At 44.5% G+C, this 13,530-nt stretch overlaps 1 protein-coding gene across 2 annotated transcripts in view; it reads right to left on the reverse strand.

Moving 5' to 3' along the window:
* The window catches only part of USP48 (ubiquitin specific peptidase 48), a 725,601-nt gene that overhangs the window by 548,627 nt on the left and 163,444 nt on the right, over positions 1-13,530 (reverse strand). For both annotated transcript variants that reach the window (XM_078642611.1, XM_078642612.1), the window contains exon 8: positions 3,910-3,992. In XM_078642611.1, the coding sequence (XP_078498737.1) occupies positions 3,910-3,992 (83 nt within the window). The remainder of the gene's footprint in view (positions 1-3,909; positions 3,993-13,530) is intronic.

The following is a 13,530-nucleotide window of genomic DNA, read 5'->3' on the forward strand; positions in this document are numbered from 1 at the left end:
CTTGAAGCAGGTTAGTCCTGCTTGGGCCCTGATGCTTTGGAGATTTCTTGTTGAAAATATTTTAAGTCCTACTGCAGAATGGGACTTAGTCATTTTTTAAGAGGTGCTGAAAGCCTTGAGCAGGAAAAGGCTGAAAATCAATCTGATATTGTGGAACAGTCTGTTACACCTTTTCCCCGTGCAGGAGCTCTGGAGGAAACATTCTTCAAAGTTTCCAAACTTTCTTCTGGTGCCCAAACAACCCGGTCAATACCCTTCTGATGCCCCCAGGACACCATGGGAGGACACTTGGAGACTCTCAGGGCATCAAGCAACAGGAAAGTCCAGTCCAGGTCGAGTTACCACTGGACAGCCGGGCATTTCCAGGAAAATGCCTCATGCAGCTTGTATCCTTGTAGCCAAACCAGAGGTCAGCAAACTGATCGTTGGATTTCACTTCTTGGTTCTGCCACAAGAGGGAGAATGTGCAGTAATTCAGGGCTCATCTCAGGTCACAGACAGCATGATCTTCCGAAGTTCCAGAACGTGCTCGAAGGAGTTAGTGGGGATACCACATTTATGTTTAGCACCAGCTACCCCAAGGAGGTGACTTCTCAGCACTTCCTAACCAATGGATTAAACGTTCCCAAGGGCAATCCTACCCACTTTTTCAGTAGTTCTAGTTTGTCTTGTTGAAAACAAATCCCACATTACCCCTCATTGTCAAAATCCAAAATGGGGAAACTCTCTCTTGTGGAGAACGTGAGTGACAACCCAGAGGCGTAGCCAAGAAAATGAGCAGTTGCCTTCTGTGTGTTCTCTCAAAACTCGTTCTGGGGAACATCGTTCCCACTGGGTTTGGTGACGGTCTGACTATGGGGACAAAGACTGGTGGCAACCACGCAAAAAAGATCACTTTGCAAAGTGATCACAGGGATAGAAAGGATGACTTTCAAGGGAAACAACCTGGATGGTTTTACTCAATCTACATTGAGGGTAAGACCCGGAATCAAGATGACAGCAGGTGTAAGGGATAATAAATGGTTATATAATTATGCTGGAATAAATCTTTAGGAGGTCAATTGAACACTTCTCCGAAAAAGCTAGGTTTTGAGGTCTTAACTTAAATGGAGATATTTTTGTGGTTTCTTAAGGCAGGGTTCATGTCATTTCAGAAGCAAGGAGCTTATGTCCTAATGTCAGACACATGGTGCAAGTTGAAAAATGCTTTGTCTCAAAGTATTATTCACAATAATTACTAATGCCCAGTTGAAAAGTGTTCTGCATGATGGTTTGACAATGCTTTATTTCAAAGTATTGCTCACCATGACTTAAGCAATGCTTCATTCAAAGATGTTGCTTATAATATGCCCTGGGTACCTTGGACCATATACTAGGGACTGATATGGGTACACCAGTATCCAATCTGGGATGTACCCAAATACTTACCATAACAATTTAGGGGAGAAAGCACCGAGACTGGGGTCCTGATTAGCAGGATCCCATTCAGACTAGTCTGAAATAGCATCACATCAAGCAAAAAGTGGGGGTAACCATAAAAGCAGGTCCTACTTTCTTACACAGGGGCATATATGATTATGCAGATATGTCATCACGTGCAATAATGCACCGTGCCTCATGGCTCCGAGACCTGCTGTGGAGGTGAAATGTCTTTGCCATTATTTCAAACATGGTTGGTTTGCATTATTTCACGCAGCCTGCAATAGTAGTCTGTGGGGAATTTGTGATTTTGGTGCATTGGGGTGGCATAAAAACATGCAGCAGGCTGTAGGATCCCAGGCCCTAGGTACCTGACATACCATTTACTAGGGACTCTCAGGGGTGCTAAAGTCCTTAGTCAATTGGGAAACAATCAGACTGCTGCACTGGCTGCACATCAGGAAAAAAGTAGAATTCTTTTGTGTCTGGTGGTTAAATCTCTACAGGGGAAGGGCCCAGCTTATCTAATGAAGAAGTTGAACCCATATATCCCTGCCCGCCAACTGAGATCGTGTGACCGACAGCTGCTCTGCACCATGAGAATAAGGAGAGTCAGAATAGGTGGCCGCTCCTTCTCATATCTCGCCCCCTTTCACTGGAACAGACTCCCTGAGAACATACGGGCCTGCCCCACCCTCAATCAGTTAAAGAACCTCCTTAAAACCTGGGTGTTCTGTCATTAACCACACTCTCCGATCTGCTTTGTCTGCATCCCAGGGGCCATGAGATCCCATTGGGGATGATTCAATAGCGCCCTACAAATCCTAGTAATAAAAAATAATAATAATTGCTTTGTTTTATGGAAGGATCACTGGCACGGAGGTCTGGTTTACAGGCCTCAGTGCAATGTCAGAGTCAGAAAGGAGGAAAGTATTGAAGACTGAATCTAAGACCCATTATCAAAGGGTCAAAGTGATCTTATATTGTGGCACGTACAATAAAAGAGTCCGAAAGACATTTGCCTACAAAGGGAGGGACAGCAGCATCATCTATTCATTACAGGAGTAGGGAATTTAGACGCTCTATGAGGACATCTACTGTTTTCTCTTCTAGATGCTGCCTGCCCGATTTAGGAAATTTCTGCAGCTGTTGAAGCGGCAAATGCTTCTGAGTGGGACTTGTCACTACAGGAGGGTTATAGCCAAACCTTACAATTGTTTTAAGGCCGTCATGCAAAAGATTAGTGTTAGGAACTTGGCAGTAATTATCCTGGTAATGCCCTCGGTATGCTTTTTTTCCGTGATAGTTCAAAATAGAGCACTCAAACACACTTTATGTTGTTATATAAATGGTACAGGTTTTTTAAAGCAAACTGTAAGTGCTATAAGGTACTAATTCTTGGAAAAATGTTTTCATCTACTGAAAGTCAGATAAAGATTAAAAGTATTGTTGATACCTAGGTATTTATTCATCAAAAATGAAACAATGGAATTTGAAGGCAATTTTTCCATTAACTGCCAAGTTGATATTTTGGAATAATACATTTTCAAGTTATACATGAAACATATTTGATTGCCTCTCGATGCAGAGCTGGAATTTCTCATCACTAATGTTATTTCTTTAGTAGCAGAAAGCGCCTGCAATCATTGTTATTACATAACTCAGGTAAACATTATTTGTTATCTATATGAATTGCTTTTCACTGAAATATGTACATTGTCCACCTTTATTCAATGTTTCCTTGAGGGAGAAGCACCCCAAAACACCCATAGGGGTGGGGGAATGAGTAAAACATTATAGTATTTGAAAATTTCACAAGTGTCAAATCAGGGCAGCTCTTTAAACCTTTGACTGTATAGACAATTTATTAGTAGGCTGAGCTGTTTTAGGGCAGGGCGTGGAGTACCGAGAGGAGGTTGGGAACACAATGCAATTCGAACAGCGATTTAAGTGCTGCACTTTCAAAACCCATCAGCAACCACTGAAATTAGTTAACAACATCTGCTACACCACTGTCATATCAAGCAGTTTGGATGTGCGGCTAGTACCTTTCCATGTTAATTAATTAACTTCATTATCTCAAGTTCCATTTTTCTATAACTTTATTTTCTGAATTTCACCATACCCCCAAAAGTCTACAACAGTTTTGAACACCACATGAGTTGTGATTCCCAGGTTACAGAAGCCTCGCTAGGTGCACTCCACCCAAGCCACATTTTATGAGCAAACCTGAGGCACTTTAGCTATATTAATATGATGACTATCTAATCCTCATATACGAAGCAAATTTGACGAATCATTTTATCATTTGGTTCTTTTTCCATCAATGTAGAATTAAAGTAACAGCTATGCTACTCTTGATTTAATTGGTACCTGTTTTTTTTAGAACATAGTAATAATTTCGAGGACACTTTAAAACACTTGTGTAGGATATTTTCTGGTCAACAGAGGGCATATTATTTTCTCTGGACAGTGGTGTACACTCTTTACCTGTCTTTTCCATAAAGGGCTGCATGTCGAGAATCTCTGGGAAGCCAATGTAAGTGTTCAGCTTCTTCTTGTGCCCAGTTTGCCTACAGAACATAATAAATACAATCAGTTAATCTCTATGCCAAATGTTTTGCTCAATGAAGAAATAGATATGGGAAGATCACACTGCTCCCTCCATCATCATTATAATTCCCATTTGCACATCATGCACTACTCTAACATATAAAAGGAGCACAGTGCTGCAGATAATATATGGTCTGCCATTCAGGAACTGGATGCTTTTCAAAACTGTACTAGGTTCCTTCTGAGAGAAGTTGGCCTGATATATGATGCTCACTAGTTCTAGTGATCACCTTGTATCAGTCCAAACAACCCTTATGGTGATTGGTTGTAAGTCAACCTTATAGACCAGTGTTGGACCTGGGGTTTCCAAGTCACATAGGGTAGCTTGGCACTAAGCAGGAAGGCCTAACTCAAAGGTATATGTGTAAAGTTTGCGTCTCACCCACTCAGTAACTCAGTGGCCATCCATCAAAATAACGACACTACACCTTCATTTTGTTTTTTTATAAAAGTAGAAAAGCTTTATCTTTCCTTAAGTTAGTTTTTCAGTAATCTCACCATCTGTCACATCTGTATTTCAGATACCATTATCATCATTTGACATACTTTTGTGATTCCATGTATTATAACATTGACTTCAGTTCATTAGCAGACTTTACTCATTTGTGACAACCTAGTACTAATAGGAATAATAGTTTCTTTGCAAGTGGACCATTCTCCTTTTTCCGTAAATGCACACAGATTTACATCACCATAAAGGACACATTGGAACGGCAATGGGTTACAGGTTCCAGAGATAACTCTGAATTATTTGTACCTAGAAATGGAGTCCAATATTATCTTGCCTAGAAGGACAGGATTTAGTTGTACCATCAATTTTTACCACCTTCGGTTACACTTTACCAGTACCTCAATAAGACCAGATATTACTTTTGGAATAAATAGACTTTACAATGAAAGTAAACACTCTCCCTTTAGACCGTCAAAGTTCCACTTCTAACATTACTGTAACGACCATGCTCTTAATCAGATCTGACTACTTAACAATTCTAAACTATCCTGGGAGTGTACCCTTTCTCAGGTTAGCTGTGGAGGGTTAATAGCTTTCGAGGGTTACTTTCCTCCACTAGATCCCCGGCACATAGGCAGAGCTTTGGTTGAGTTTTTCAGTCAGGGCTCTCCGTCCCCAGTCCCCTCGGCTCGGCAGCCCGATCACAGTTACAGCTCTGCCGGGAGTTTGGGAGTGCCGATTCTTTCCTCTCCCTCCAGGTCAGATTTCCCAGCTTACTTGATGGAGTCGAGCTTAACAGGAATCCGAAGGGTGAAAGAACACTCGACAGGGCTTCCCCGCTGTCTGTAGGACTCCGACGGTGGTTTTCTCACCGAAGTCCTGTCAGCGAAGGGGAAAGTTGATTCTTGGCTCCCCTCGTGGAAGAGCTCCGCTTCCGCTCGGTCTTCACTCGTCCCGCCCCCTGCCTTCTGATGCCTCGCCTTCTCTTCACTTGTCAGGCGGAGTCTGGCAGGGCTTCTGCTACCTAGCAGCCAACGCGGAAGACGCTCTTCTGCCTCACATTGACGCCGAGCTCTCACAAGCGCCAGGAAGCGCAGTTCGCCTGCTTTCCCAGCCGATTTCGAATAATAAACGGTGAGTGCAGACAAGCGTGGATGATGCTACGCTGCTTAAGGTCCGTCTCTCTTGGACCTTCAATTACATCGATTCACAAGTAGACTGCGGAGGATGGCCAAGAGACAGTCCCACCTGATTTCTCAGGGTTTCAGACGGTACCCTCACTCACCCACTAACTCCTGGCTTAATGGCTTTTCGATACCCAGACCGAACCAAGGTTATTTTTAGATGAGAGGGGGGGTAGCACAGAGGTAAATTGCGACAGGATCTCAGATTAAGGCAAGGCAAGGTCCTCAGATAGGGGGGGCGCCAGCAGTGAAGGGAAGCAGGCCCGCAGACAGTCAATTTCCCTACCCAGTGCGCCAACCTCTCCTCCCAGAAGCCTTAACTCCTGACTGACTCTACTCCTCACAAGTTCACCTCTCTCCAAAATGGCCGCCCAACATTCCGCCTTATATAGGCTGACCCAGGAAGGTCCAGAAGGGTCCAGAGGGTTCTGGAACGTTCCTATGCTAACCTATGGGTCCAGACTCTAAGGTGGCAGTTGTGGCAGTTAATAGCCACCATTTTGTGTATCCCCCACTTTCTTAGTCAGAAGAGGCACCTAGGCCTCAAGAAAAAGAAAGGACTATGTGATCAAATAACATCCAACCCCTAGGCCAACACCTCAAAAATCCGGTGGACATAAAAAACAAAAAGGCTTGAGTGGAAAAAAGGGGACAAAATAAATAATTAATTAGGAGGGGCTACCTAAAGGCAGACAGGTCTAACAACCAGCTGTCCTAATGGTAGCATGGACAAAGCAGTCTTAGGCTAAACTCTTTTGGCATGTGAAGCCAGCCGTTTTACCACAATATAACCCCTTGAATACCAGATGAAAGGACACCACACAGGTTGTTATGAAAATAAACAGTATATTTATTAATAACAACACCTCTGAACTCTTTATGAGGTCAGAGGGCTAAGCACATGGCAATCTCTTACGAAAAATACTACAAGTTGCACAAAATTACAATGGTGACCTAGGGGCACAGCAAACCATATACTAAGTAAGTGGAATGTGAAAGTCGATAAAAGGAATGGAGCTGTCCAGAGGCTGTAGGATCGATGGGACCACGCTACACTAACTTCAGGTAAGTAATAGGAGGCCCACGGAACGCGTGTGCAGAGTGTGAACTCACACGCGAGATGCGCAACAACGTCTTTGGACAGTACAGTTCAAGTTAAAGGTAAGTACGGACAATCCTGACTAGATAGGACAACAACGCCTGTGGAATTGGACACTAGGACAGTTAGACTACCCTTGAGCACAGAAATGCTCTCGTTACCTCACCCACGGGATGCGGGTGCATAGGTGCCAAAGTGTGTCAGGTTCTCGCGTTGAAGTCAATGGAGCCTGAAAGAAAAGATGCTGCAGGCGACCAGGAGGAAGATGTCCGGTGCGATCCAAGGGTGGATCGGTGAAGAAGAGGACCTGAAAGCAGAGGGGACAGTGTTTAAAGTCACTAGCCAGTGACCGGTGTGGAACCAGGAAGGAACCAGGTGCTGTTGTCGCGATCAGGTGAAGAGTGGACGCTTGACTCCGCAGCCACGTGGACCAGGAGGTGTCTTCGACGACCAGGATGGAGGCACGAGCTGTCCCACGCAGGCTCTCGCTGTCGGCGGTGTCGGATCCGGGATTTGAGTCAACAGGCCTTGGCAAAGGCAACCCACGCGGTGAGTGAAGAAATCGTCTGGTGCGGACTAGGAGAGTCCGGGGTGCCCCTCTTTTGGAAGGGAGCAAGGGCCAGTCTGGAGCAACCAGACCAGCAGCAAAGATTCAAAGGTTCGTCGTTTAGGAGGCCACTAGCCAGCCGGCAAGTGGCCAGACAACGCGCCGAGCAGCAGACAAGCAGAAGGGCCCCACGCAGATCTCATGGATGCTGGAGGGCTGATCTTCGGTGCAGGGGCTGCTCGGGGCTGGGGCTTCTCAATCCCCAAAGCACTTGGTCGAGTTTACCTCGGGAGTCGTGCTGGAAGCGAAGTGCAGGTTCGTTCAAGATGGCCGGTCCCACGTGTCTCGTCGCACCCACGGGTCTCAGCTTTGCTGCAGATGTGAGTTGAGGTCGGAGAGGTCTGGGAATCCGGGTCTCGTCGGGCTCTGAAGTCTGGATCCTCGAGGGAAGACGACAAAGTGAAGCCGCTGGACGCTTGATGGTGCCTGCAGTTGCAGGGTGGACACTCTTTGCCCACAAGGGAGATTCTTCAGTCTTCTGAGGAGCAGAACGTCGAAGGCCAGAGTTTCTTCTTGTTGAATAGTTCAGGATAATCTAATTTGGAATGGGACCAGCTCCTACCTTTATTCTCCTAAAGGGGGCTGCACTACTGACTAGGTCCCTCCCCTGGGTGGGACCAGGAAGGGGGGTGGTTACACCCCCTATCCTTTGTCCGGTTTCCCGCCAGAGCTGGGGCTGGGATGCCCCAGCAACTGGTTTGAACCGGTGTATGCACAGGGCACCTTGAGTGCCCCAGGCATGTCTCATTCCTTTCAGGCCTCCCTACCTCAAAACACAAAATCCTGTCTGGGGTGGTGCTAGCATCTCCCAAGGCAGGAAACCCTTTGTCCAAGCCATTCTCGCTGGAAGGACTCCCAGCAGCAGGAGGTCAGACTTGTGTCTGTGGTGGCAGCATCCATTTTGTGATGCTGAGGCTCGAGTTAACTTTAACCGGGGTTCACAGTTACATACATGTCGTGTCCCTCTAGAAGGGTGGAATGCTACCCCCGTCGCCATGAATTGGCGAGGGGGTAGTATTCCAAATCGTATGACACCCTACTCTACATGTTTTGATAATGTTATACCAGAGTTAGCATTTAACCGCGAGGTTGATAATGCACTTAAGAGTATATGGTATAGCGTTATCATGGAACAGCTATTAGGACTTGGTTCCGCAAGCTGCAAACGGGCTCAGCTCATGCCAGAGCACCATCTCACATAATTCCAAGCACTCTGCCTTCAGGATTGCTAAGGCCTTCCATAGGAGTGACTGATAGGAATATATGTGTTCATTTTAGGGTTATATATAGGTATACTATATCTACAGCAAAGGGTGTTTACACCACCTTGCCCCAGCTGTCATGCAGCCAGTTGTGTCAGATTTAGATGGCCAGCCAGGGGTGGAATAATACATGCTTCAGCCCCTGGTAGGCCCTGGGTACACCTATGCCCTGGATACCGAAGGTATACTGTACAGGGACTGATAAGGTGGCCCAGTACCAATTGGTAAATGCACCTAAAGTACATGGTTGTCAATTTAGAGAGAGAACAGCTAGGCTGTGGGTCTGATTAGCAGGCCCACAGCCAGGGAAAGTCGTAAACCAGTGAAGCAAAAAGCAAAAATCTGGGGTGACCATAGGATTGCAGACCCCACTCTCCTACACCTTCTCCCTAAGAAAGCACATGTACCTGTAACAACACCTTTCTATTGAGTGTCTTCCATAGAATGTCCATTAGTTCACGATTGTATAGAAAAATGGGAACTGACAAAACCAAATGGAGATTTTTAAATGAAAAGATATCTGTGCAGTGTATGAAGATGTGATTTGCACATAGCTTTGAAAGACTGTTTGAGGTAAGTGGGCCAGTACACCCGTGTCCATTGTAGTGATATTTATTGTGCTTTACTTTCAAACATCTTTCTATTGAAAAACTTATCATGACTGCAGGGACTGTCCAATGAAATGCCAGACAGTGCTTTTCTTTTCACAGCATAAAGGATATTTTTTCTGACTGACCAGCAGCACATCAACCTCAATGCATTGCCAAAATGGCCTGAAATCCTATGAATTGATGGCAACACTCAAAACATAATTATTTAGCTTCGCAATGGTGTATACCTCTTGTGGGCTGAGATTTAAATGTTATTTTGCGTTGGCCCTTCTCACATGCCATTATTGTCATTGTAGTCTTGAATCCATTATTTTTCCACAGGTCGAATAAAGTACAACAGACAATGCAATAGGGGCTAGCCTGCGTGTTTTTTCATGTTCTTTCATTAGTCAATAGGAAGGTATTACCTGAGTAAAAGGATAAACCTTTCTTTGGAATTCATCAGTGAAAGCAGCCAGTACCTGCACAAGGGAAGGTTGCCTCTTATTCCTGTATGTTGAACATTGTGTTCCTTTCTCATTTTTGATTAATTTTGCACAGGAAAGCCTGGCCGTCAGTCACAGAAACAAAACATTTATGTCACAGTGACTGTATTCAGGCGAAGGGCACTTTGAAGATTTTGGTGTCCTGTTCAACCGCCTACAGTGAAATAAATTGGTTAATGCAAGCGGACCAATTCATTAGTGTGGTTACTTTCTTGAGGATGGTTAAAAGAAACATGGCTTGCTTTGCATTATGTGCTGCCTGAGTTTTATAGTTTGAAAATACAAAGCCAAAATCAAAATCCACACCTCGCTCAACAGCCTTGCAGTAAACCATAACTTGCACACTAAATGCAATGCTCATGCAATCGGCCTTGATGCACTAGATGCAATTACACCAATCAAAGCAAAGGTACTCCTTGGGTAAAGTTCTACTTTCATAATAAGTTTGGTGTAATTTCATACATTATTTTTCCATTACAGAAGAACAAAAAATCGAATGGGAGTTTAAATGAGAAACGTCACTTTTGGAGGTTGCAACAGGTAAAAAACATTTAACAGTCGTTGTTTCTGCTTTGGAATTAAAAAAGCACATAAGACAGAAAGAAAGAAAAGTGCTTATTGTAGCCATTGGGGAAAAAGAAAATGTCATGAAAAAGTATTCCATATCCATAAACAGCACTGAAACTCCCTCAGACATCCCTTTCACCAGAGTAAATGCAAACAGTATGAATTAGCTTTTGTTTCAGTTTACAACAGCTGGGATACAGTTCTCAAAGTGAATGGAAAATGAAAGGATCACAGTAAATCTTAACAGAAGATTAGTTTCAACACCAGGTCCTTCTACTTAGTTACTCCATTTCAGTAACTGAATGAAAAAAAGACAGGAGTGACTTTTTTCACAATTTCCTTTCTTGCGTTGATAGCAACTTTTTGCTCCTTTTGTTTTGATCAAGGAGGCTTAAGGTCATCAAGTGGGACTCGCATGAAAGCTTTGGAGTTGCAGTTTCTTTAATTTGAAAGAGAACGCCTAAGAAAGTGTATTTCTTGCGAGCTTGTCTTTTTGAAATTGTAACTTTGCCTTAACTCTAGCAGTTTCCTTTTTTTAGTCAAAATCTGTCCTAAATGACCTTCAAGAGATAAGTTAAACAATTTCAAACGAAGACTCACAGGGAACAAAGTTGTCTCCTCTCAATACCACAACATCCTCCACAACGATACCTCATCCACACTTTTTATACACGGCCCTACCCGCGAACACACTGAACTCTAAACTTCCTTTAAATTAATATTATTCACTATTCCTTGGCACCACTCTTCCTTTGATACAGCACCACACCTTCTTTCTTCCACACTTCCAAATTAATCTTATCTCCCGCTTGCCAGTCCAAAGGTAAAGACAACAGGCAGTCAAGCTGGGTGTAGCACCATCCTTGAATGTCTTTAACCACATTGCTGCCGCGGCTATTCCGACGCAGCGCTAAGGGGGCGGGGCGGCCGTGCGGCGGCCGCATGCTGGCGACGGAACCGCTCCGTCATCAGCCGCGGTCGGGCTGTGCTCATGATGGAGTGGTTCCGTCATGGCCCTGCCCGCTCAATAGAACGCCCAGCGAAGGCGCGGAATCCGCGCCGCACAGGCACGGGGGCTGGGCCATGACGGAACCGCTCCGTCATCAGCACAGCGCCACCGCAGCTGATGACGGAGCGGTTCCGTCATCAGCATAGAAAGGGTTAATGAAAAAGCAATATTCCTAAAGATGCTAGCCTCATCAACCCTGCAGACCCTTTTCTTGCAGCTCCTTGCAAAAGTACATTAACCAAAGGCTTGTGATCTGTGTAGAGTGTTACTTGCATACCCCAAATATACATACGGAAATACGCCATTCACCATGCTGCAGCCAAGGCCTCCATCTCAATTACAGAGTAATTCCTTTCACGGAGATTGAGTGACTTTGAAACAAAGGCCACTGTTCTTGCATCACTGGCATGAAACTGAGAAAACACAGCACCAACTCCTATGGCAAAACATCCACTGTAAGAACAGTTTTGATCCCTGTACCAAATCGAGCTAACACATCAGCCTTGCACATTTCATTCTTTATATTATCAAAAGCAAACTGTTGATATTTATCCCAAGTAATGTTGTATCCTTTCCTCAGGAGCTTCCTCAAATCTTCCATTTTGTCTACTAACTTTTTCATAAACTTAGAGTGGTGTTCTATAAGACCTAAAAAAGGATCTAAGCTGATCTTTATTACATGGGAATGGTACGTCCTTGATGGCCTTCAGCAAATATTTCTTTCGTTTCACCCAATCTTTAGAGAGTGTGTACCCAAAATACTCCACTTCTTCCAAAAGAAATTGATGTTTCTCTTTTTTTGCGAGTTATGTTATGTTATATCGCATTTATAGCGCGCACTGTTACTCTAGAGTGTCCTGGCGCGAAGGAGAGCAAAGGTAGGAGCAGGAATCGAATTAGCAAATCATGCTGCGCAGGTGTGTTTTTAGCTGTTTCTTAAAGAGCTGAAACTCCAAGATGTGTTGGAGATCAGCAGTTAGTCCTGCCTCAGTAAGCCTAACAATTGAGCGTGATGTTGTGGCTTTCAATAGTCTCTCCGAACACCAAGATGACATCCGGGAAAAATATCACATCACTCATACCCTTGAATACTTCAGCCATCATTCTGTGAAAGACATGTGCAGACAAAGATAGCCCAAATGGCATCCTCGTGATCTGAAAAATGCCTTCCATAGGCATAAAGGCTGTAAGTTGTTTGGAATCTGATCTGGTGATTTCTCTCCTTAAATTATGTTGAGCTGATACTGCATCAGATTTCAGTACAATTTTATGCACGTATCCTTTCAATTTCCCTAATTTAACCCCCCACCGCCCCTCCCCCACACTGTTCCAGCCGGGTACAGTGGTGCTAACAGCATCAAGTGCCCAATGTAAACCAATGGGGATCGGTCCAGTCACTAAGAGGCTGCAGGGGGAACTAGGAGGGAGGTCAGACCAGTGAAACCCACAAGTGGCTTCGATTCTTGCGATGTTGGGGGACGTGGGGACACTTTTGGTCCTCTTCTCCTGTGGACGGGGCATCTGGGGGCAGAGGGTATTTTGGGTGTCTAGTTTCTCCTTCCTGCAACACTCTTGGTCACTTACAAATACTACATGCAGTGTTAGGGGACATGTCACACAAGGATGTGTGTCATGTTGAGTTTTAACTTTTGTCTGCAGCAAAACACACAGCCTGCAATGTCAGTCCTGCATGAGTTTGGTGAGGGATCCCGTAGAGTGTTACAATTCGTGCTGCAGCCTTTGGGGGACCCTCTTTAGTACTCCCGGATCTAAATACCAGGGGTACCTCTTACTAGGGACTTTCAGAGGGTGCTAAAGGTATTGCCAATTAGATGAAACAATTGTACATTTTTAGGGAAAGAACACTGGTACTGGTGACCTGGTTAGCAGGAACCCACTACACCTCAGTCAAAGTTGCATTAAAGATTCGTAGCTACCAAGACCCCCTCCCACTCATTTTTCTCCAGTTCCATTGTCTCTCTTCTTCATTTCTTTCATGCAGAATTGAGACTGCTATGCTACTTTAGCTATTTCAATGGCATCTTTTAGTGACGGATTTTTAGCTGCTTACAACCTTTCTTGTTTCTACCCTGCACGGGTAACTGATCACGCATCAACTCGTCAGTAATACCCCCAAACTGACATTTAATTGATAACTCTGGAGACAAAATCATCCACGATTCCCCTATTTTTTTGAAGTTGCTAACAAAACTTGAATCTACA

This window comes from Lissotriton helveticus, chromosome 5_1, assembly GCF_964261635.1.
Source record: "Lissotriton helveticus chromosome 5_1, aLisHel1.1, whole genome shotgun sequence".
NCBI lineage: Eukaryota > Metazoa > Chordata > Amphibia > Caudata > Salamandridae > Lissotriton > Lissotriton helveticus.